Source organism: Amblyraja radiata, chromosome 16, assembly GCF_010909765.2.
Source record: "Amblyraja radiata isolate CabotCenter1 chromosome 16, sAmbRad1.1.pri, whole genome shotgun sequence".
NCBI classification, from domain to species: domain Eukaryota; kingdom Metazoa; phylum Chordata; class Chondrichthyes; order Rajiformes; family Rajidae; genus Amblyraja; species Amblyraja radiata.
Window position 1 is genome coordinate 15,307,845 of NC_045971.1, and position 24,839 is coordinate 15,332,683.

The 24,839-nt window shown below is 42.5% G+C and overlaps 1 protein-coding gene across 5 annotated transcripts in view; it reads right to left on the minus strand.

Annotated features, from left to right (window-relative positions):
* Positions 1–9,327: 9,327 nt before the first annotated feature.
* The window catches only part of ddx42 (DEAD-box helicase 42), a 51,458-nt gene continuing 35,946 nt past the window's right edge, over positions 9,328–24,839 (minus strand). For 4 of the 5 annotated variants that reach the window (XM_033035180.1, XM_033035184.1, XM_033035183.1 and 1 more), the window contains 5 exons: positions 23,731–23,832; positions 21,018–21,142; positions 15,401–15,511; positions 14,630–14,728; positions 9,328–10,784 (listed from right to left, as the gene is read on the minus strand). In XM_033035180.1, the coding sequence (XP_032891071.1) occupies positions 9,876–10,784; positions 14,630–14,728; positions 15,401–15,511; positions 21,018–21,142; positions 23,731–23,832 (1,346 nt within the window). In that variant the 3' untranslated portion in view covers positions 9,328–9,875. The remainder of the gene's footprint in view (positions 10,785–14,629; positions 14,729–15,400; positions 15,512–21,017; positions 21,143–23,730; positions 23,833–24,839) is intronic. The other variant, XM_033035181.1, reaches the window with a different exon arrangement.

Here is a 24,839-nt window from a genome sequence, read left to right on the forward strand (position 1 = left end):
GTAAGACAAAGTACATTCCTACCCCTCACCCCATAGATGCTGCCTCACCCGCTGAGTTTCTCCAGCGTTTTTGTCTACCTTCTTACCCTTCAGAGTTACTCAAGAAAATGTTTCCTCAAGAATCTTGCTGTATATAGCTGAGCTCAAAGGCTCAGCAGTACAAGTAGGGAATAAAGTATCCATGGGAGTAACATTTTTAAGATAACCTTCCTTTATCATAAGACCACGAGACATAGTAGAATTAGGCTATTCACCCCATTGAGTCTACTCTGCCATTCAAACACAGCAGATCTATTTTTCTCTCAACCCCAGTTTCCTGCCTTCTTCGCATAACCTTGGACAGCTTTATTAATCAAGAACCTAACAATCTCCGCTTTAAATCTACTCAATGACTTAGCCTCCACCGTCATCTGTGGCAATGAATTCCACAGATTTATCCACCTTTGGCTGAATAAATTCCTCATCTCCATTCTAAAGGTGCGTCCTTTTACCCTGAGGCGGTGCCCTCTATTTTTAGACTCTTCCACTCCTGGAAACATCCTGTCCACATTCCCTCTACCTGGGCCTTTCATTATTAGGTTGGCTTCAATGAGAACCCCTTCATCCTAAATTTCAGGTAAAGTACAGGACCAGAGCCTTAAAATCAGAGGTCACAAGGGTTATAATTGTCTTTATGATGTCTCCATGGCAACAGGGAGCCTGGATTAGCTGAGGACACGTTACTGTGCACAATACTCCTGGTACAATGTCTTGTGCAGTTGTAAATAACATCCCAATTCTTGTAGCAAATTCCTGGACAAAGGAAGACAAGCATTCAATATGCCTTCATCATCCCGAATACATCTATCACTACTTTCAAGGAACTATGCATTTGTGCCCCAAGACCAATTGGTACTACAATAACTCAACAAGCTCCCTGCCATTTACTGTTTAAATCCTGCCCGAGTTTAATTTACCAATATGCAACAGTTCACACTTGTCTGAGTTAAATTCCACCTGCCAATCCTTGATCCACTCTCACAGTTGATCCAGATCTTGTTGTAATGTTAACTGACCCTCACTGTCCACTATACCACCAATGTTGGTGCCATCCACTAAATTGCTAACCATGCCAAGCAGTTCAATATTCCAGCATCCTTCATCTCTTGTGTTTCTATCAGGAGTTTGCAAGTTTCACCTGAGCTTTCCCGTGTCCGATGTTACACTTCTGAGAGAGATAGAGCACAGAAACAGGCGCTTTGGCCCACCGAGTCCAAGCTGTCAATTAACCACCTGTTTACACCAATCCTTCAAAAATCCCATTTTCTTTTATTCTCCCTATATTTCCATCAACTTCCTTCAGAATCTACCACTCACCTACACACACAAGGGGAGAAATAGATGCGCACAGGGATGAGAGGGTGAGAAAAGTGGGGAATGGGAAGGAGAGGTAAAATCATTAGAAACTAGGAGAGCCACGGCAGCCCTTTGTGGACTGAGTGCAAGTGTTTGGTTGCCCAGTCTACGTTTGGTCTCGCCAATGTAATGGAGGTTTCCACTTTCGGTTCCCATACTGACCTTTCTGACCTGGGCTTCCTCCATTTCCAGAGCGAGCGGACACATGCAAACTGGAGGAACTGCACCTCATATTGCACTTGGGTAACTTACAACCCAACCATATGAACATTGAATTCTCCAATTTTAAGTAACTAACCTACACCCCCCCCCCCCCCCCCCCCCCACTTCCACCTATATTCCATCTATATTACTTTCTGACTTCACAATTTGCACATCTTCTATCCTTATCTCACAGTTTTTGTCTTTTCACCTCTGGGGGTTGAGGGTCTTGGCACTCAGGAGTTGACTGTGCTTGTAATCTGAAGGGAAGGCAAATAAATGGTTGTCTGCCACAACAATGACAGTGGCAGAGAATAAATTAAAACGATGGACTATGGCAGCTTTATTTTAAATCATTCCAGAGGAGTCTGACACAGGGCTTCCTGTCCCATGGCCCTTTATCTGACCACAACCTGTGCAGCAGCCGAGGTCAGCACGACGCTGCAGTGGTAGAGCTGGCGGCTCACAGCACCAGAGGCGCGGGTTCAATGCAGACTACGGGTGCTGTCTGTGGGGAGTTTGTATATTCTCCTTGCGACCGCGTGGGTTTTCTTCTGGTGCTCTGGTTTCCTCCCACATTCCAAAGTCGTGCAGGTTTGTAGGTTAATTGGTTTCTGTAAATTGCCCCTAGTGTATAGGAGTGACAGTATGATGGTGAGGACTCAGTGGGTCGAACGGCCTGTTTCCACGTTGCATCTCAAAATCTCTATCATCAAGCTTGGTGGAGTGAGGGGTGTGGGGCTTGACTTTGTAGCCACTTCCTCCTTACAGGTAGCTCTTGATGGCTCTGGGAAGAAACTCCTTCTCAACCTCTCTGTTCTCACAGCATGGCAACGGAGGCGTTTGCCTGACTAGCAGCTGGAACAGTCCGTTGCAGGGGTGGAAGGGGTCTCCCATGATCTTATTGGCTCTATCAAGCTGCGGTTTCCCATTGAGCACCTTAAATAAAGGAATATTAGGCCCCTGAACGGCAACCCCGCTAAACCAGGCAGGCCTGTCCCAGAAGCAGGTGACCAGATTCCAGATGCACCTGCGCACACCTGCATACAATACCAGGAGATTAGTACAGGTGGCAGAGGTTAATGGGAGACGCATGAGAATGGGGGTTAGGAGGGATAGATCAGCCATGATTGAATGGCAGAGTAGACTTGATGACCCGAATGGTCTGATTCTACTCCTGTTCCTTATGACCTATTGACACTGTGTGCCTCCTTGTGATCCACAATGAAACGTCGAGTGCTGTCCTTCCTTTCCCACTATGATGAAGAACATTAGCATCTGTGTAATTGCCTGCACTGTTCTCTATCATCTCACAAAACAGACCAGCTGGTGCCCCATATAAAGCTCTCAGTCTGGGGGCAGTTATGTTGCACTGCAGCCCAGAGAGTGCCCTACCTGGACAGGACTCTGAGCTGCCTGTCATTTAATACAAGACACCACATCGACCTAAATGATTAAAATTCATCTCAAGCAGGGAAACAGCACAATTGCAATATTATAATCAGTATATTTGATTCAAAACCAACAATTGTATTCTTCACCGATTTTATATTTAACTCTAATACCGCAGGCAATAGGAAATCGAATTCATAATTCAACAGTTAAAAGTTCAAGGCCATAAACCATCTGAAAGGATTTCATAGCATTAAGCTGCTGCGCTCTAACAGAGCCTGCGTAGGCTGACGTGAATAATCACAACTAAACGGCAGATTTTGACATTTTCCATCACAGACCTCATGTTCTGTTCCCCCACTGCTGCAGGAAGTCCTAGGACAAATCAAGCTTGATTACAATCTCAATTTACAATCCAGATGCAATCTGCTCTGCTCCAGACTCGTACCCTGGATATGCAATTAAGCTATGTTAAAAACAAGACTCAAACTAAAATGAAATGTTTTACTAATAACAGCCTGCACGCATGAAAGGACCTGATGGCTGTAAATTGATTTGGGCAGAGGCTTTGTAAACAAACACCTTGCTTTCTCCGGTACAAATCAGACTGATGGCGGACTTCAGCGGGTCAGGCAGCATCTATGGAGGGAAAAGGACAGATGACATTGCAGGCTGGACGTTCTATCCCCATTCCACTTGCCAGTCCTATGTCCACTTCCCCAGTTGATCTAGATCCTGTTGTTACATTCTTCACTATCTGCTCATTCCATCATTTCTTGCAGACATCCCATTTCCATCCACAGTTGGTGCCTGACCTGCTCATTTACTCCAGCAGTTTTTTTGTTTTTTTTGCTTGGGTTTCCAGTAATTGCAGTTTCTTGTGTCTCCATCTTTCTTTCTCATTTTGTCACTTCCTCCTAATATTTTATTTTCAGCTCCTTTCCAAAAATGGAAAAAAACAAATAAGCATTTATCCTGCAGAGTTCCTGAAACCAAACATTTTAAAATAAACTCTTAAAAGCTCTAAAGAAAATATGATTTGGTGCTGTGCATAGTGAAGTATAATGCTCTGACCAATCCCAACCTTTGAGTACCTGACCCATCCCTTGTCTCCAGTGCCTGACCACTAACTAATGTCAACCCTCCAATATATGGTGTCTGACCAATTTTGTTTCCCTGGTAACCAACCTGATCTAAACTCAGCCCATTACAGCACAAAGTCACAAAGTATGGATTACAAATCCTGTAGTTTTGGAAGGGATGATGGTCGATGAACAGACTGACGTATGTGCCCTTATTGTCCAAGTGGTCCAGTGCAGGGTGGAGAGCCGTTTGCCTAAAAATTTGCTTGATTCAAGTCACTGGCAATGGTGAACAGGGCATCAGGGTTTGCTGTCTCAAGAGAGATGATGACCAAGTACAATTCATCCCATGCCACCATGACATTGGCTCGGGGCAGCTGTAGACTGCGAACAAGATGATGAAGATGAATTTCCTCTTTAGATAAAACGGATGACATTTTATCATCAGGTATTCCTAATCAAGGAGCAGAATTGAACATCAAAAAAACTAAGGAGCTGATCGTGGACTTTAGGAAGGCACATCATCCGAGGACGTACACACCATTGAGGATAAATGGGGATACTGTGGATAGGGTGAGCTGTTTTAAATACCTGGGAGTCCACATCTCTGAGGATATGACATAGACATCACACATCGCAGCACTCGTGAGTAAGGCAGCGCCTTTACCACCTCAGGCAATTGAGGAAATTCAGTGTCTCCGAGGACCCTCCAGTGCTTCTACTCAGCAGCTGTGGAAAGCATCTTGTCTGGAAATATTACAATCTGGTTTGGGAATTGCTGCGCCCAGGACAAGAAAGCTCTGCAGAGAGTAGTGCGTTCGGCCGAACGCACTATGGGAACTTCACTCGCCCCCCTGCAGGAACTATACATCAGGAGGTGCAACTCCAGAGCCAATAAGATCATGGGAGACCCCTTCCACCCCTGCAACGGACTGTTCCAGCTGCTACAGTCAGGCAAACGCCTCCGTTGCCATGCTGTGAGAACAGAGAGGTTGAGAAGGAGTTTCTTCCCAGAGGCCATTAGGACTGTAAACTATCTCACCAGGGACTAACTTTACTGTACCACTCTACTGCTTTTTTTAAAATTGCTGTTTTTTCCCCTTTTTCCTTCCGCCCACAATATTTAATATGTAAAAGAATATGTGATTCTGTTCCATTCTGTTTGTAGTTTGTTTGGTTGTTTGTTTGTTTGTCTTTTTGCACAAAGTCCGCGAGCATTGCCACTTTTCATTTCACTGCACATCTCGTATGTGTATGTGACGAATAAAGTTGACTTGACTTGAATTGTGTTAAGACCATCACATCAGTGCACCATGAATCATTGATGAAAAAGCAGACGCCACCACCTTTCCCCTTGCCTGAGGATTCCAGATAATAGGCAATAAATGGGAAACCCTCGGATTGTATAAGTGAGTCAGGGACGATCCAAGTTTGTGTGAAACAATGAACACGGTCCCTGATCTCCGTGAAACATGTCCCTTTGTTCCAAGTTACTTCTCAAGTGATTCAACGTTAGCTAAAAGTAAGCTTGGAATTTCAGTTGCACCTAGGGTTCCCCCCGACTGCAATGCTTCCTTGTTTTGTTAGTACTCACAGCTATGCCAATAGCATTTGGTATGATATAGGTCGGTAGTTCCAAGAGTTGTTTTGATTTAGCAATCATTGATAGAAGACTTTCAGCACTTCATCCATAGAGAAAAAAAATAAATAGGTGCAGTTTTAGGCCCTATGAGCCGGGCCTAAAACTGCACCTATTTATTTTTTTTCTCTCTATGGATGAAGTGCTGAAAGTCTTCTATCAATGATTGCTAAATCAAAACAACTCTTGGAACTACCGACCTATATCATACCAAATGCTATTGGCATAGCTGTGAGTACTAACAAAACAAGGAAGCATTGCAGTCGGGGGGAACCCTAGGTGCAACTGAAATTCCAAGCTTACTTTTAGCTAACGTTGAATCACTTGAGAAGTAACTTGGACGTTCAATATGATCATGGCTGATCATCTAAAATCTGTACCCCGTTCCTGCTTTTCCCCCCATATCCCTCGATTCTTTTAGCCCTAAGAACTAAATCTAATTCTCTCTTGAAAACATCCAGTTAATTGACCACCACTACCTTCTGTGGCAGAGAATTCCAGATTCACAACTCTCTGGGTACATTTTTTTTCTCCCTCACCCCAGTGGCCTACCCCGTATTCTTAAACTGTGACCCATGGTTCTGGACTCCCTCAACATTAGGAACATTTTCCTGCATCTTGCCTGTCCAATCCTTTAAATAATGTTATGTTTCTATAAGATCTCCTTTCATCCTTCTAAATTCCAGTGAATACAAGCCGTCAACCCATTCATTCATCATGTTAGTCCTGCCTGGGAATTAACCTGGTGAAGCTCAGCTGCACTTCCTCAATAGCAATAATGTCCTTCCTCAAATTAGGAGACCAAAATTGCACACTATACCCCATGTGCAGTCCCACCAGGGCCCTGTACAACAGCAGTAAGACCTCCTTGCTCCTAAACTCAATTCCTCTCGCAATGAAGGCCAACATGCCATCAGCTTTCTTCACTGACTGCTGTACCTGCATGCTTTTGACTTTCCAATGTTGGAACAGATAATGAGGAAAAACTATCACAGCTGGCTAATATAAGAGAAACTTTACATAAAATGTCGACACTCTCCTGTGCCGCTGTCTCATTAACATCTACATTAAAAATCTGGATGATGTTGTTAATATGGTTACGATGTTTGTGGACAACACCAAAATTGGTAATGTTGTCGACAGTGAAGGTTATCTAAAATTACAACAGGATCTACCTGAACTAAGCCAAGGAATGGCAGATGTAATTTAACTCTGAGAAATGCGAGGTGCTGCAACTCGGTGAGTGAAACAAGGCAAGTATAAGGTTCACTGTAAGCACGGGGAGGCAGGTTGGTGAAGGCGGCGTTTGGCACACTTGCTTTCATCAGTCCGGGCATCGAGTACAGGTTTCTGACATCAAGTTGCAGCTATACAAGTAGATGAGAGTACACATGAGTATTATGCGCAGTGCTGGTCATCCAGCTGTAGGAAGGATGTCATTAATCAGGAAAGGATGCAAAATAAAAATGTACGTTAACATCATCAATTACAACCACCCCATCCCCTTTACATCTTTTCATGGTCTGCCTACATATCGGTCCACTATTTCCCACTGGCTATTGGGAGGCCTCTTGTAAAATCCAATCATAGTGATTGCACCTTTACTTCTAAATCCTACCCATATGACCTCATCAAATGAGCCCACCAAAATGTCTTCACTCTGCGCAGCTGTGACATTCTCCTTAGTGCAACTCCCCCACTTCATTAACATCTTTCTACCACGTTGCCAATTTATGGAATATAATTCTGCTTGTTGTTGATGACCCTCTTGGATGCAGTTTTGAACTGTGTACCGATTCTAAATCGATCCCAGTTAGCACACAATATAATGGGACATGCCACAAGTGCGAAGATGAGACTTTGTCCCGTAAAATATTGTAGAGTAATCGTAGACACTTTATCAAAACTGCCATAGAGGCACATGGGACCAAAACTATACAGACATTGATCAGCAAGTTTGCAGATGACACCAAATAAATAATTGGCAGTGCTGTTGATAATGAGGAGAGCAATCCTGGGCTACAGGTTGGTATTGATCTAATGGCAAATTGGCTGGGCAAGAGCAGATGGAACCTAATTGCAATAAATGTGTGGTGATGTACTTTGGGGGAGGGGAAGTGGGCAGGGGGTTCAATAAGAATAGGACATATAATGCTGGGGCCCTGGGAGTATTGAGACACTAGCAGACCCAGTGTAAAAGTTCAAAAATACATGAAGATGGGATCCCAAGGAGATTAAGTGATGAAGAGGGGTTATGGGATTCATTGCTTGCCTTCTTTACTGAGGCCATAAAATTAAGAACAGGAGGGTCTTGGTAATTTGATAAAACATTGGTTAAGTTATAGCTGGTATATAGTTTGCACTTCCAGTCACCAACTATAGGAAGGAGAATATTATCCAGAATGCTGCTAAAATGAAATGTTTCACTAAAGTGGAGCAGAGAGTTCAGTTCAGCGAGACTGGACAGGCTGGGTTTTTTAGGAGCAGAGGAGGCCGAGGGGTGACCTGATGGAGGTATACAAAATCATGTGAGGCATGCATGGAGAGATAGTAAGAAATCTTTCCCCAGGGCAAGAGGAGAAACGAGGAAGAAGTATTTTCAAGCAGAGGGCAGTTGCAATCTGGAATGCACTGCTTAAAATGATGGTGGCAGGTAATGTCAGCTCTTTACCTGGTGACAGGTTATGTAAAAAGCATCTAGACAAGCACTTGAATTGTCAAGGCACAGAAGGCAACGAACAATGTGCAACTACATGGGATTAGGTGGGCAATTGATGAGACAGCATTGGCATGGTCGGCCCAAATGTCTGTTTCTGTACTGTCCGATTCGATAACTCCTACACCAAGAGGCTGAAGTCCTCTGGGTGCCAGAGCCCTTGAATGATTCTTGCCAGTGCTCCTCAATGTCGGCCCTACCAGATGATGAAATAATGAACACAGGGCAAAATGCTCAAGCGACAAAATAAACACATCACACAGGTGCTTGCTCCTGCCAGTCTGAGGTTGCTGAACATTTGTTTCTCAACAGTGTCTGATCCTCTCACTATCTCACAGAGATACTCTCTTACATCAGGCAGCTAATCCCTCCAAAAATTAACAATACTATGTGTATGCTGAGAAAATGAAATAAATGCAGTAAATGTTGAAATCACTCAACAGGCAAGAGGCAACTCTGTAGAGAATATTTTGGGTCAGTCTGCAGAAATATCCCAACCCAAAATGTGGTCTGACCCGCTGAGTTCCTCCCACACTTTATGTTTTGAACTATACTTTCTTGATCCAAGTACCTGCTGCATGAAATTGACCACATATGAAGACCAAGAATGGAATATATTGCCCAATTTGTGCACCCTGATTTAAATTCTGTGAGCCACCCGTGTTATCTTTTATACAATGCTCTTGGGTACTGCATTGTTGTATTAAAAGTGGGATTCAAACGTTCACTCAGCAGAGCCAAGTAGGATGCTTAATCTCTGCCATGTTTCCTCATAATCTTATTTAGCATTTTTCCTACTTCCACTGAGAGGACAAAGGAAACATTATGCACATCAGCAACAAAGCAGCATGCTGCACCACATATTCATGTGCGAATCAGTTCAATCACACGTTCTTAACATATTTCATGTTTAAAAGTGTCTTTTATTTGAATATAAAAGGAGCCAACTTTTCAAACACAATAGTGAAGAATTTGATGATGAAGTTCAGACCAGAGTGAAGACAATGGCTGCTGACCTCAGTCTGGGGGAACAGCAAAGGAATGTTTCCTTTTCACGACCTGCTCCTGCCAGAAAGGCAACTTCAACCCAAACACAGTTGGATATCACAACACAAATCAGCAAAAAGAAAAATCAGATTTTACAGTTTCAGAAATCTTTCAGAGGACTTTACTGTTTCACAACAAGTGCAGAGCAAAGGCAAAAACAAATGTACTGAAAGTATCTGACAACCTTTAAAATTCCCGCTGACCAAAACTTACAGAATTTCCCACTTCAACTACCAGCACGAAAGTACAAGATACATAGCTGACTACTCTAAATGAAATTCCATTTAGTAATGTCCCTTTTTATTTTGATGGTTATGCAGATAAAACTATGCACCAAGTTTCTAACAGGACTTTGAAGTGTAAGCATCTTTGTTTGCAGGAGAATGTGGGGCTCCTCTGGGCTTTAATTGTCCCACCTGCTCCTCTTCTTTCTGGGCGGTGGCTCTGGCACTGCAAAGCCATCGTTCTCGGTGGAAGTGGTCCGACTGCTGCTTCTGCTGTCTCCATTCCTGCTCTCGCTGCCATTCCCATCCCCATCCCCATCATCCCCATCCCCATCATCCCCATCCCCATCCCCACTCCCACTCCCACCACCATTCCCAGCCTCATCAACACATCCCGTCTCCCCACTGCTCCGGTTTAGGCTGGTGCTCCTGGCCTCACCGTGCCGGCTGTCATTTCGGCCCTCTGCGTGCCTCTCGCCGTGTCGGCTCTCGCCCCGCCGATCACCATGCCGGTCACCGCGGTCAACGTGCCTCTCGCCACTCCGATCATTCCCTCGATCGCCGTGTCTCTCACTACTTCGGTCACCATGCCTGCCTTCACCACCCCGATCACTGTACTTACTGATAGAATGACGGCTGCCAGAATCACTGTGACGACTGCTGCTATCACCGTGGCGACCAAAGTTATCCCCGTGACGGCCAAGGTTGTCCCCATGGCGACCAAGGTTGTCCCCATGGCGGCCCATGCTGTCACCATGGCGAGCCAAGTTGTCACCATGACGACCAAAGCCTTCCCCATGACGACCAAAGCTATCGCCATGGCGACCACTACCTTCGGAGCGACTAGGGCTATTATCGATAGGGCGATTTACTTTGACTTCAGGAGAACGATTGTCGTCTTTGTTTCGTGCAGTAGCTCCACTATCGCTGTCGGGGACTGAAGGCTGATTAGTGATCTGGTTACCCAGAGGACATGTCGGGATGATGTTGAGACTCCCAGCGCTAGTCCAGTTGCTAGTACCAGGGGCAGAGCCTGTGATCTTTGGAGCAGTTCCAGTAGCTGCAATAAAGTGTGACTTGTATTGTGACTGGAATAAAACAAGAACAATGTTAGTGTTCACTGCTTCACAAGCCTAAATATCAATCTTAATAGTGCGTACTGAACTTGTAGCACCACCACTGCATCAGTGGACTTAATTCCAATGGGCTGCTACTTCACATTGCTAAATGCAAAATGCAATGAACAAGTATCAATGTACTGGAATGTCTGTTGCAGTTTACACAGTACACTGGAGAAGAAAGTTGTAATGCAAGTGATTCAGATGGCTGAAGAACACAGTTTGTATTTCAATATATGGTTGATACTGTTATTGCCAGGAAGCCCCATATCCATTCAAATTGCTGCTGACTGCGAGCATTCACAAAAGTGTTTCAATTGTTATTTTTGTGATTTGGAGAGAAACTAAATGAGGCAAGTTGAGAGGCAGATGTGGAATACTACAGCCATAAAGTGGAGGATATTAACTCTAGAGATCTACAACCCACATCCAGTTATATAAACTAATTAGATTCTAATTCAATATATGGTAAATGTTTTAGATTCAATGTTAATCATCACTCATTGCAGATTTGTGACTGCCAATTTGTACTTCATTGGAACGGGCCTACATGGACAGTGTCTTCCATAGAGGTTGAGGCTAATAACCCTCAACGATTAATTGGATATTCTTCATTTGGGAGCCCAAGTTAGCATTTGTAAGGTATCAAAGGAGTATTCAGACCACTTATGATTAACATGAAGCTCAATTGTTGAGTGCAATTAATGAAATATTTTATTTCAACTACACTGAATGAGTTGGAGGGGAATGCTATTATCTCTTCCAAAGGTACAAGAGATTCAAACCCGTAGCCTCTAGGGTTGGCAATAAGTGCTATGAAGGGCTATACAAATAACAATAAATCACATGGTATAATCTAATTCTGTGGCACATAATTTTCTTAACAGATTACAAATACACACATAATGAACAAAATTGGTCAAGAATAAGGACGCATGGGACAGATATAGGCAACTGGGATCAAGTGTATCCCTGGAAGAGTTTTGTGAATTATGGAGCAAAGTAAAAATGGGAATCATAAAGGCAAAAAGGGGCCAGGAGATAGCAGATAGTGTTAAGGACAATCCTAAGAGATTTTATAAATACACAAGGGGGGGAAAGAATAACTCGAGGGAGGGCGAGGCCCCTCATGAATCAAAGTGGTTATCTTTATGTGGTGCCACAGGAGATGGGCAAGGTCCTCAATGAGTATTTCTCCTCTGTATTTACTGAGGAGAAAGACAGGAGGATGGAGGAACTTGGGGCAATCAATGGAAGTGTCTTGAGAGCAGTCAGTGTTATGGTGCTGAAGGTACTATCATGTATGATGGTAGACAAATCTCCAGGGCCCGATCAGATATAGTGGGAAACCAGAGAGGAAATTGCTGGATCCATGGTTGAAATTTACAAGTCGTCTTTAAATCCAGGAGGGTGGCAAATGTTGTGCCTCTATTCAAGAAGGTCTGCAAGGAAAATGCTGGGAACTATAGGCCAGTGAGATTAACATCTGTAGTTGGAAAGTTACTGGAGAGTATTCCGAGGGATAGGATATACAGGCATTTAGAAGGCCAAGGGCTGATTAGGGTTAGTCAGAGGGATTTAAAAGTGCAGGTGCATGGTTCCTTGAAGGTGGAGTCGCAGGTAGATAGGGTGGTTAAAAACGTTTTTGGCACATTGGCTTTCATCAGTCGGGGTATTGAGCATAGAAGTTGGGAGGTCATGTTGCAGTTGTACAAGACATTGGTGAGGCTGCATTTAGAGTATTGTGTTCAGTTCTGGGTACCATGTTGTAGGAAAGATGGAAAGGGTTCAGAGAAGATTTACAAGGATGTTGCCAGGACTAGAGGGTGTGAGCTATAGGGAGAGGTTGAGTAGGTTGGGACTCTATTCCTTGGAGCACAGGTGGATGAGGGGTGATCTTGTCAAGGTGTATAAAATCATGGGAGAAATAGATCGGGTAGATGCACAGGGTCTCTTGCCCAGAGCTGAATTGAGGACCAGAGGACACAGGTTTAAGGTGAAGGGGAAAAAAAATAATAGGAATTTGCCCCTTTTTCTAGCAGGTGGATGTATGGAACAAGCTGCCAGAGGAGATATTTGAGGCAAGGACTATCCCAACATTTAAAAATACTGTTAGACAGGTACATGGATAGGGCAGGTTTGGAAGGATATGGACAAAACACAAGCAGGTGGGACTAGTTTAGCTGGGACATGTTGGTCGGTGTAGGCAAGTTGGACCTAGGGGCCTGTTTCCACTCTACATTTATCACTCTAAAATTTGAGCAACCTCTTAAAACAAAAGGCACAATTAAAATTGCAGGAACCACTAAAGCCTTAACACGATGTTTTAAAATATTTTAAGCATTAATGATGGCATAGCACTCATCAGTTGTAGAAAAGTTAGCAGAATTACAGAATAAAAGAAAATTACCATAAGGGTCGAATTGTGGGCATAAAGAGTGGAGATTTTGTGATCTCCAGTTATTAGGCTCTCCAGTGTTTTTACCCATGTAGGTAAATATAGCAGGTATCGTCCTTTTTTACCCTGTACTGCCCATTAGGCTAACCAATGTTGTAATGTAGAAATATGGAACAAAATGGATCAGTGAGGTTTCGGGTCGGGACCCGATGTGATGGCTACTCACAAAATAAAGACTACCTACTTTTCAAAAACATACACCACGGTTTGCTACATATTATATTGGCACTTCCCATCGAACATATTATGAAGAAGGGTCTGAAGGGTCTCGACCCGAAACGTCACCCATTCCTTCTCTCCAGAGATACTGCCAGTTCTACTGAGTTACTCCAGCATTTTGTGTCTATTATGAGCATATTATATTGTTCATATTATTGGCAGTTTCCATCGTTGCCTCTGGCGTGGCACCGTTAATCTGCATATACGTCTTGAGCTGGGTGCACCTTCAACTAATGAAAGACCCATCAACTAATTAAGGATTCAACTCATCATCAACTAATTAAGGAAATCTAAGCACCTTAATCCATATATGTGTAGGAAGGAACTGCAGATGCTGGTTTAGACTAAAAAATGCTGGAGTAACTTAGCGGGACAGGCAGCGTCTCTGGACAGAAGGAATGGGTGACCTTTCGGGTCGCGATCCTTCTTCAGACTGAGTCAGGGGTGAGAGAGATCGACATATGGAATTGTCAGCTGTGAAAACGAGACAAAGGGGATGGATATTTTAAAAAATGTAGAATAAATCATTGTTACCTAGAAGGTAACATATAGCCAAGCACTGATCTGAATACTCGACAGCATTTAAATGATCTCCTCGGAATGCCTGGTTTGTATCAGGAACAGTGGACAGAACACGGCGGCATGATGGCGCAGCGGTAGAGCTACTGCCTTACAGCGCCAGAAACCAGGCACAATCCTGTCTATGGGTGCTTGTCCGTACCGAGTTGGTAAGTTATCCCCGTGACCTGCGTGGGTTTTTCCCGAGATTTTTGGTTTCCTCCCACACTCCAAAGACATACAGGTTTGTAAGTTAATTGGCTTGGTATAAATGTTAAATCGTCCCTTATGTGTGTAGGATAGCGTAAGTGTGCGGGAATCGCTGGTCGACGCGGACTCGGTAAGCCGTAGGGCCTGTTTCCGCGCTGTATCTCTAAACAAAACTAAATTCAAATGAAGATTTGAGCATCTGGCTGTGAAGAAGCTGAACAGTTACTTCAGGAGCCATTTAGAGTTTTGGTATGGTGAAAAATACAACAAAGATAATTTATATCATCCCAAGAATTTCCAGCAGAATTCCTAAAAAGGTCAAGAGAATACTTTACAAACCCACACCAGAGCTTCATGAAAAGACCCTTACCTGGAATGCTGCTTTCATGGCTGACATTCTGTCACCCATTGCACCAGTGGATGGTTTGTATGCTTCATAATTTGACAGCACAAGGCTAGCTGTTCTGTCCTGAGAGAAAAAAACTCACCAATTTGGTCATCATGCATCAAGCAAAAGGTTTACGCAGTCAACACAAAGACAACATTATCTGATGCGATCCATGCAGGTGTTTATAAGATTCAACTCGCTCCTCATGCCAATTGAATTTAACGGTGGATCAGTAGTACACAAAAAGTAAGTTGAGGCCTCTGTCCTTTGCAATGGCTTTGCCGCTCAATAATATCATAGCCAATCTTTAACCTTGTCGCCACTTTACTGCATTAGCTCCATCTCCCTTTATGTATTTCCTTTTTAAACAGAAATGCTCAACATTATTTGGCAGGGCAGTCATTGCTGCTGCTCAAGTTGACTGGATTCAAACCAGATCATTTCTGAATAGGAGTGAATACAATGGATCTAGGACTAGATTCTACAGATTGTCTCTAACAGGGTTGAATTCTACAGCAGAAGGGGAAGGATAAAGTGAATACTCACAGTCCTTTTCCCCGGGTAGGGAACTGGAATAGTTCATCTTCATCAAAATAAAAGGGCAATGAAAATTTTCAAGACACAAGTTCTATCTTAAATTTGCACACTATAATAAAATGAACTGAGCTGCGAAAGAGATGTACTGAGGTGTACAAGTTTTAAATGAAAATATTTACTGATGATTATAACATGCCAAACCCATCATTTACTCACTGTGGTATCTGCGCCAAGTCCTGGTCGCTCTCTGTATCCTAATCCTCCTCCTCCAATATTCATTCTTTTTCCTTTCCCAGCTTTGTAGCGAGACTTTCGGAACCACGGATTCTAACAAAAATTTGTAAACACAGAGTTAAACCTTCTCAGCAATGAACTATCTGAAATTTGAGAGTTAATGCTTAGTTTTCCATTCAAGATCTTGCAAATTGACAGTCTGACTGAGCACATACTCAGTCGATTGACTGGATCATGTTCCCAGCGTCAGCCAAGCTGGTACACTAGTTTATCCTAAGTGATTCCCCCATCCAAGTATTGACTAGATCACAGTTAAATGGGTCCCACAAAAAGAATAAAGACAGCACAGACCTATTATTTTCATTGCTTAAAGAACAATTACATTGTTGCAACAACACACTGAGGGAATTATTTTCCTGTAGAAGCTCTAATCTTTGTTATGTTATTGATTAACTTTCTTTACCATTCAGTCAAAGCGGCAGATCTTAACACTTTGACTATGATTAGTATGACTACCACATACTAGTCCTCACATATGACCATAATGAAGTGCTTTGAAAGGCTAGCAAAGGCCTGTATCAGTACCAGTCTTTAGGACAATATGGGCCCCATGCAATTTGTGTAGAGCAAAAATAGGTCTACGGACTACGCCATCTTTCTTGCACTACATGCAGTTCTGGATCACCTTGACAACCAGGGCCCTAATTCTGACTTCAGCTCAGCCTTTGACGTCATGATACCAAATTAGCTCATCTCCAAACACCTGGACGTTGGCCTTAGGGCCTCCATCTATAGTTTCAGACTTGCGTAACACCCAAATTATGCAAGGGTCCACGGAACGTAATCCTTACTTAAGTCAGGGAGTGTCTGTATTTATTTCCACATGCATCTGCGATGATCCAGAAATGTCCACGAACAATGTCTTGAACTTCTACAGAAGTGTTATATAAAGTATCATGATGCGATGCATCTCAATCTGATATGGCAGCTGCTCTGCCCTGGATTGCAGACGCTGAGTACAGCCTGGTCCAGCACAGGCTTGTTACTTTCTTCCATCCAGTCATGTGCGTGGCATCATATTGTCAAGGAAGCCAGTCACCTTGGCCATTCTCTTTTCTTTCTCCTACCTTCTGGGAAGATACTGGAGCGTATAAACACAGATGTCTAGACCCAAGAACAGTTTCTTCCCTACTGCTATCTGACTTTTGAACCAATTAGCCTTTCACACTCCATTCTTGGAGATGCTGCCACATCCTCCTACATCATTTGGTTCTTCCGTTATTGTACTTTTAATTATTTTTACTACTTCAAATTGTGCTACAATCTTACACCATTCTGCTGTTTGTACTTAATGTTGCATTTATCCTTACAGTATGTATACATACTGTACATATTGTGCACAGTTCTGGTTGTCCAATTACAGGAGGTTTGTGGAGGCTTTGGAGAGGGCACAGAAGAGGTTTACCAGAATGCTGCCTGGATTAGAGGGTACTACTTATAAGGAGTGATTGGACAAACGGATTGTTTTCCCTACAACGTCAGAGGTTGAGAGAAAACCTGAGAGAATGATATTAAATATATTGAGAGGCTTTTTTCCTCGGGTGGTAATATAAAGAGCACAGTTTAATGAGATGATGGGCAAAGTTTAAAGGAGATGTGGAGTGCAAGTTTTGTTTATAGATAGCGATGTGTGCCTGGAATGCGCTGGCGTGAAGAAAGATGCAATAGTGGCATTTAAGAAACTTTTAGATCGGCACATGTAGATACAAGGAAAGGAGGGATAGAAGTCCGTGCAGGCAGAGATTATTTTAATTTGACTTCATGTTCAGCGCGGACATTGCGGGTTGGAGGGCTTGTTCCTGTACTGAACTATTCTATAGATAGACACAAAGTGCTGGAGTAACTCAGTGGGTCAGGCAGCAACTCGGAAGAAAAAGGATGGGTGGCCCTTCTTTACACTTTCTCCAGAGATGCTGCCTGACCTGCTGAGTTATTCCAGTACTTTGTGTCTATCTTTGGTGTAAACCACCATCTGCAGTTCCTCGTTTCTACTGTACTATTCTGTGTTCTATGTGTATTGTTTAATCTGCGAGCATCATAGGAGCAAGGAATGTCATTGCACCCTGGTGTATATGACAATAAACTACCGGTAATTCAAATCTGAATTTGACCACCTTGATGATAATTGTTACCATGGTGCTCATTGAGCACTACCATGCAGAAGGCTGATTTGATATAGTGCCCTTGGTCCTCCAGTCCCAACACTTACAGGTATGTGTCCACCCAGGTCAGCATAAACAGCAGGGGTGCAGGGATTATTTACATGTTGTTTACCTATAAATCAATGACCCATGATTCAAATAATGGCAGCTGCTCAGAATGTGTTTTAATGTCATGAATCTGGCTGTTCGACTGGGATCCAGTGCTGCCCTCTACTGGCCCTCTCTCATCAATGAATGATCCGGTGGCTTGGAGTGGAGAGGTTACAGGAGGGAGGTGGGCCATGTGGCACTGCTAATCAGTGCTGACAGGTGGGCCTGAAGCCTGCCCGCTGATCAATCCTTGAGGGTGGACCATTTATGGGGACTGGCAGCAACTGCTCCATATGTTGACATATAACTAAATCCTGCAGGCTCATCGCCACCTATCAGCAACACATCTCTCCATGTGCTGTCGTAACTGAGTGGGTCAGGCAGTATCTCTGGAGGACATGGATAGCCAAGGGTCCCAACCTGAAACATCTCATATCCATGTCCTCCAGAGAGATGTTGCCTAACCCGCTGAGCTACTCTAGCACTGTGTGTTCTACACAAGATTTCAACATCTGTAGTCCCTGTGTCTATGTCTCTCCATTTATAATGCCATACAGAACCCTTTTAGCACTAATAATATTTGTTCTCAAGTTCTTGAAAATGCATCCTGGGCACTGTGTGGGGTATCAATGGAAAGCTGACCACTGCAGTAGTGTGTGTGTGGAGACTAGGATTTGACACTCCACCAACTCCTTATGGGATACCATTTAATGTTGAGATGCATCATTAGGAAGCTTACAATGACACTTAAAAAGTTGTGTAGGTTACTAAAGTTCCTAAATTAGGTTTAGAAACCAAGATAATCTACTATAATATTACATATTATGTGCGGGCTTGAGATATAAGTTTGCAAGTCAACCAAACTCAAAAGCATCATCATACTTTACAGCTGGGGCGCAAGGATTACTAAAGTGGATGCTGCAGATCAAATTGCATCTGCTGCAAATTGCATTCCAGATTACATGGATCAGCAAAAAAAATAATAAAAAAATGAAAACACTGAATTGTACAACAAAGGAAGTTTGAGCCAGAACACCCACTTAAGATCACTGCTGTACAATCTTTGCTGGAAACTACAGTGCCCGCCATAATGTTTGGCACAAAGACCCATCATTTATTTATTTGCCTCTGTACTCCACAATTTGAGACTTGTAATAGAAAAAAAAAAAACTACATGTGGTTAAAGTGCACATTGTCATATATTATTAAGGGTATTTTTTATCCATTTTGGTTTCACAATGGAGAAATTACAGCTGTTTATATATAGTCCCCCCATTTCAGGGCACCATAATGTTTGGGACACATGGCTTCACAAGCGTTTGTAATTGCTCAGGTGTGTTTAATTGTCTCCTTAATGCAGGTATAAGAGAGCTCTCAGCACCTAGTCTTTTCTCCAGTCTTTCCATCACCTTTGGAAACTTTTATTGCTGTTTATCAACATGAGGACCAAAGTTGTGCCAAAGAAAGTCAAAGAAGCCATTATGAGACTGAGAAACAAGAATAAAACTGTTAGAGACATCAGCCAAACCTTAGGCTTACCAAAATCAACTGTTTGGAACTTCATTAAGAAGAAAGAGAGCACTGGTGAGCCTACTAGTCGCAAAGGGATTCGCAGGCCAAAGACGACCTCCACAGCTGATGACAGAAGAATTCCCTCTGTAATAAACAATGACCACTGTCCGCAGAAGACTTCATGAACAGAAATACACAGGCTACACTGCAAGATGCAAACCACTTGTTAGTCGCAAAAATAGGATGGCCCGGTTAGTTTGCCAAGAAGTACTAAGAGCAACCACAGTCTGGAAAAAGGTCTTGTGGACAGATGAGACTAAGATTAATTTAAAGAAGGGTGATGGCAAGAGCAAAGTATAGAGGAGTGAAGGAACTGCCCAAATCCTAAGCATACCACCTCATCTGTGAAACACGGTGGTGGGGGTGTTATGGCTTGGGCATGCATGGCTGCTGAAGGTACTGGCTCACTTATCTTCATTGATGATACAACTGCTGATGGTAGTAGCATAATGAATTCTGAAGTGTATGGACACATCCTATCTGCTCAAGTTCAAACAAATGCCTCATAGGCCAGCGGTTCATTCTACAACAAGACAATGATCCCAAACATACTGCCAAAGCAACAAATGAGTTTTTCAAAGGTAAAAACTGTAAATTCTTGAGTGGCCAAGGAAATCACCCGATCTGAACCCAATTAAGCATGCCTTTTATATGCTGAAGAGAAAACTGAAGGGGACTAGACCCCAAAACAAGCATAGGCTAAAGATGGCTGCAATACAGGCCTGGCAAAGCATCACCAGAGAAGACACCCAGCAACTGGTGATGTCCATGAATCACAGACTTCAAGCAGTCATTGCATGCAAAGGATATGCAACAAAATACTAAACATGACTACTTTCATTTACATGACATTGCTGTGTTCCAAACATTATGGTGCCCTGAAATAGGGGGACTATGTATAAACACAGCTGTAATTTGTACATGATGAAACCAAAATGTATAACAATGGCCTTTATTAAAATCTGACAATGTGCACTTTAACCACATGGGATTTTTTTTCTATTACAAATCTCAAATTGTGGAGTACAGAGGCAAATAAATAAATAATGGGTCTTTGTCCCAAACATTATGGAGGGCACTATAAATGCTTAGACCTTCATGGAAAGAAGGATGGGCCGAAGTCAGGAGAAAGAAAGGTTGACACTCGGTGTGTAATATCATAAACAAAGAATGGTCATTGGGAAAGTTCATGGAGGGCCAGCTGATACTTTAACCCAAGGCTGAGCACATCAGTAGGGAAGAAAAACAATAGCTGTCAACACACTCTGTCATAGATTGAAGTACAGCTATAAAAATCAGATCACATTCCAATGTTTTACTAATTGGGTGTATCAAAAGCCTTGCATGATGCGAACAGGGCAACAGCAGAAGGAGATTGCAAGTAAATTTCCTTTTCGCAGTTCACTGCTAAAGAGAAAAAAAAAAAGACAAATCACTATACCAATATCACTATATCTAAGATAAAGAAAAGAACAAAAAGCTTTGTTTTTCAACAGACCAGGAAAAATTTTTTGTGGGATCTGTACAATGAGTGTCACTTAAAACATGGAGATAAATTGAGATTCTGGAGGTTTAATCCAAGATAATCACATGGGCTTTGAATTGGATGGGGTAATGGTTTATATAGATGTTGAATTTCCTTATGTAAATTGAGTTAACCAAGCATGAATGTTTAATTTTTTCAGACACAACCAAGGTTGTGTATATTTATATACCTGCATAGCTAGGTCCAACAATTCTTTGGAAACATACTGATTAGCTCCTTCCAAATTGCGAACAAGATCCCCAGCAAAATTAATGTCCTTACAAGTCATCATAGTGTACGCCATTCCTTTCTCTCCTGAAAAAGCAGAATGAAGAAAAAGTTATGATTCACCGAGTCCAAACACTGGTTTAAAGGAGAAAAAAAATCCTAGGTAAAAAATAATTTATTCCGATACAAATAATCAGCCTCATTAAAAACTTCCGGGACCTGAGGACTTCCAAAGCAGTTTTCAGTTGATTAGGTACAATCACCATAATCTAAATAACTGAAGCAATCGAACTGTGCACAACTCCATAAAATATGTAATATGTACAGCTTGATTATTTTGGTGACATAATAAATGGCAGAGTAAAGAATTTAAAAAGTAGCTTTGGAATCTTTCAGTTGAGTAGGTGAATGCCAATTCACCTTGGTTCAATATTTTCTTTAAGACCATACTCTGACTTCATAACACTCCATCAGTATACAGCAAACAACCTAGATGAAGCGGTAATGACTTAAGTAAAACATACAATTGTCAATTAGATTCAGATGAAAATAGTATGACCGAGCCATTTCACACGGCTTTCAGGATAATACATCCCTCATGTCCGCCACACTTGTTGTCACCCATGCTCAATAATGGTAATTTTACCCTAACCAAAAAGATATGACTAAGTCTCACGCCAGAGACTTAAGTAAAAAATGTAAAGACATCCCTAACTAGAATATATACAGTGCATTCAGAAAGTATTCAGACCCCTTCACTTTTTCAACATTTTGCTACATTACAGCCTTATTCTAAAATGGATTAAATTCTTTTTTTTTAAATCATCAATCTACACACAATACCCCATAATAAAAAAGCGAAAACAGGTGTTCAGATATTTTTTGCAAAGTAATTAAAATGAAATAACTGAAATATCACAATTACATAAGTATTCAGACCCTTTACTCAGTACTTTGTTGAGACACCTTTTGGCAGCAATTAGTCTCAAGTCTTCTTGGGTATGACGCTACAAGCCTGGCACAAGTATTTGGGTAATTTCTCCCATTCCTCTCTGCAGATCCTCTCATGCTCTGTCAGGTTGGATGGGTAGTGTCAATGCACAGCTACTTTCAGGTCCCTCCAGAGATGTTCGATCGGGTTCAAGTCCGGGCTCTGGTTGGGCCACTCAAGGACATTCACATACTTGTCACAAAGCCACTATTGCGTTGTCTTGGCTGTGTGCTTAGGTCGTAGTCCTGTTGAACCTCCACCCCAGTCTGAGGTCCAGAACACTCTGGAGCAGGTTTTCATCAAGGATCTCTCTGTACTTTGCTCCGTTCATCTTTCCCTCGATCCTGACTAGTCTCCCAGTTCCTGACGCTGAAAAACATCCCCACAGCATGATGCTGCCACCACCATGCTTCACCGTAGGCATGGTATTGGCCAGGTGATGAGCGGTGCCTGGTTTCCTCCAGACGTGACTCTTGGTATTTAGGCCAAAGAGTTCAATCTTGGTTTCATCAGGCCAGGGAATCCTGTTTCTCATGCCTTTGGCAAACTCCAAGCAGGCTGCCATGTGCCTTTTACTGAGGAGTGGCTTCCGCCTGGCCACTCTACCATAAAGACCTGATTGGTGGAGTGCTGCAGATATAGTTGTCCTTCTGGAAGGTTCTCCCATCTCCACAGAGGAACTCTGGAGCTCTGTCAGAATGACCATCGGGTTCTTGGTCATCTCCCTGACCAAGGCCCTTCTGCCCCGATTGCTCAGTTTGGCCGGGCAGCCAGCTCTATGAAGAGTCCTGGTGGTTCCAAAGGTCTTCCATTTAAGAATGATGGAGGCCACTGTGCTCTTTGGGACCTGCAATGCTGCAGAAATTGTTTTATACCCTTCCCCAGATCTGTGTCTCGACACAATCCTATCTCGGAGGTCTACGGGCAATTCCTTTGTCTTCATGGCTTGGTTTTTGCTCTAACATGCACTGTCAACTGTTGGACCTTATATAGACAGGTGTGTGTCTTTCCAAATCATGTCAAATCAATTTAATTTACCACTGGTGGACTCCAATCAAGTTGTAGAAACATCAAGGATAATCAATGGAATCAGGATGTACCTAAGCTCAATTTTGAGTGTCATAGCAAAGGGTCTGAATACTTAGGTAAATGTGATATCAGTTATTTATTTTTAATTACTTTGCAAAAAATATCTGAACCCGTTTTTGCTTCTTCATTCTGGGGTACTGTGTGCAGATTGATGATTAAAAAAAAAAGAATTTAATCCATTTTAAAATAAGGCTGTAAAGTAGCAAAATGTGGAAAAAGTGAAGGGGTCTGAATATTTTCTGAATGCACTGTAGAAACCATTGCATAAGCTAGGAACAGCTAAAATAGAATCATGTTCCAGGCACCTTATTAATTAAAGTTACAAAACTAAATTTGATATAAAAGAAAAATACCCAAATCAAAACCTGCACAAATCAGAACCATGATACCAGGTGTATATGAAAATTACCGCTCGTTTTCAGACCAAGGAGAACTACAAAGGATATTGTAAATTAGGATATAGACTAAAATGTAACAGGCAGCATTTAATAGAAAATCACATTTATCTGTTGCATCAATTCCCATACATGCAATTGAACTAGTTGCAGAATTTTTGTGGATAAAATTTTGCAGTGCTGAAATTAACACCTCTTACCCGCTCTGCCAGTTCGTCCAATTCTGTGAGTGTGTGTATCAATATCACGAGCCACGTCATAGTTAACTACTGTCTTAATGGATGGAATATCCAAACCACGTGCTGTAATAAATGCAACAGTTGTTATTGCAAGATCTGCATCAATAATTGAAAATAAAACTGACATATTTACAGACACTATGTTTGTACCCTGGAGAAATTACAACCTTGCCCTCACCTTTGATGCTCTAGCTCACACAATCAACATTGGATCAGTGGGTATTACTCCTGATTAAATTAAAAATAAATGAAAAAATTGCACTCACATATCCAGGCTGACACTGAAATACAGCAACAGGAATGCTGTGTTCAGACAAGAAGCTTTGTTGTTTTTTTCAGGTGGAAGCTAAGTGACCTAAGTGGGCCCAGCACATAGATGTAATCAAGAAGATGCACGTTAGTGCCTCTACTGTCTTAGAAGTTGAAAGAGATCAGGCATGTCACGGAATACTACTTCTACAGATGCTCTGCAGGTGTCCTGACTGGCTGCATCATAGTGTGGCAATTCCAACACACAGGAATGCAAGAGGCTGCAGAGACTGATGGACCCAGCCCTCCCAACAATTGGAAGCATCTACATAAGGTTCTGCCTCAAGACAGCACCTATCAAGGATCCCTGCCATTCAGGCGATGCTCTCTTCTCATTGCTACTATCAGGCAGAGCGTTCAGAAGCATGATTTGCTACACCACAACAGCCACTTTCTTACAATCATTAGGCTCTTAAACTGAACTACACATCACCTAATCCTACTTCAGTAACAGATGTCTTGCACTTCCATGGAGTTGTCTTCAAATTGTGTTTTGCATTAATAACCAAGAACACCACAGAAAAAGGTCCATCAGCCTACGATGTCTCTGCCGATTACCTCTCTTGGACCCACAATATCTCAACACTGGTCAAGAAGGCTCACCAGCGTCTCTTCTTCCTGAGGAGACTAAAGAAGGTCCATCTGTCTCCTCAGATTCTGGTGAACTTCTACCGCTGCACCATCAAGTTCTAGTTCAAGTGAGTTTATTGTCATGTGTCTCTGATAGGACAATGAAATTCTTGCTTTGCTTCAGCACAAAC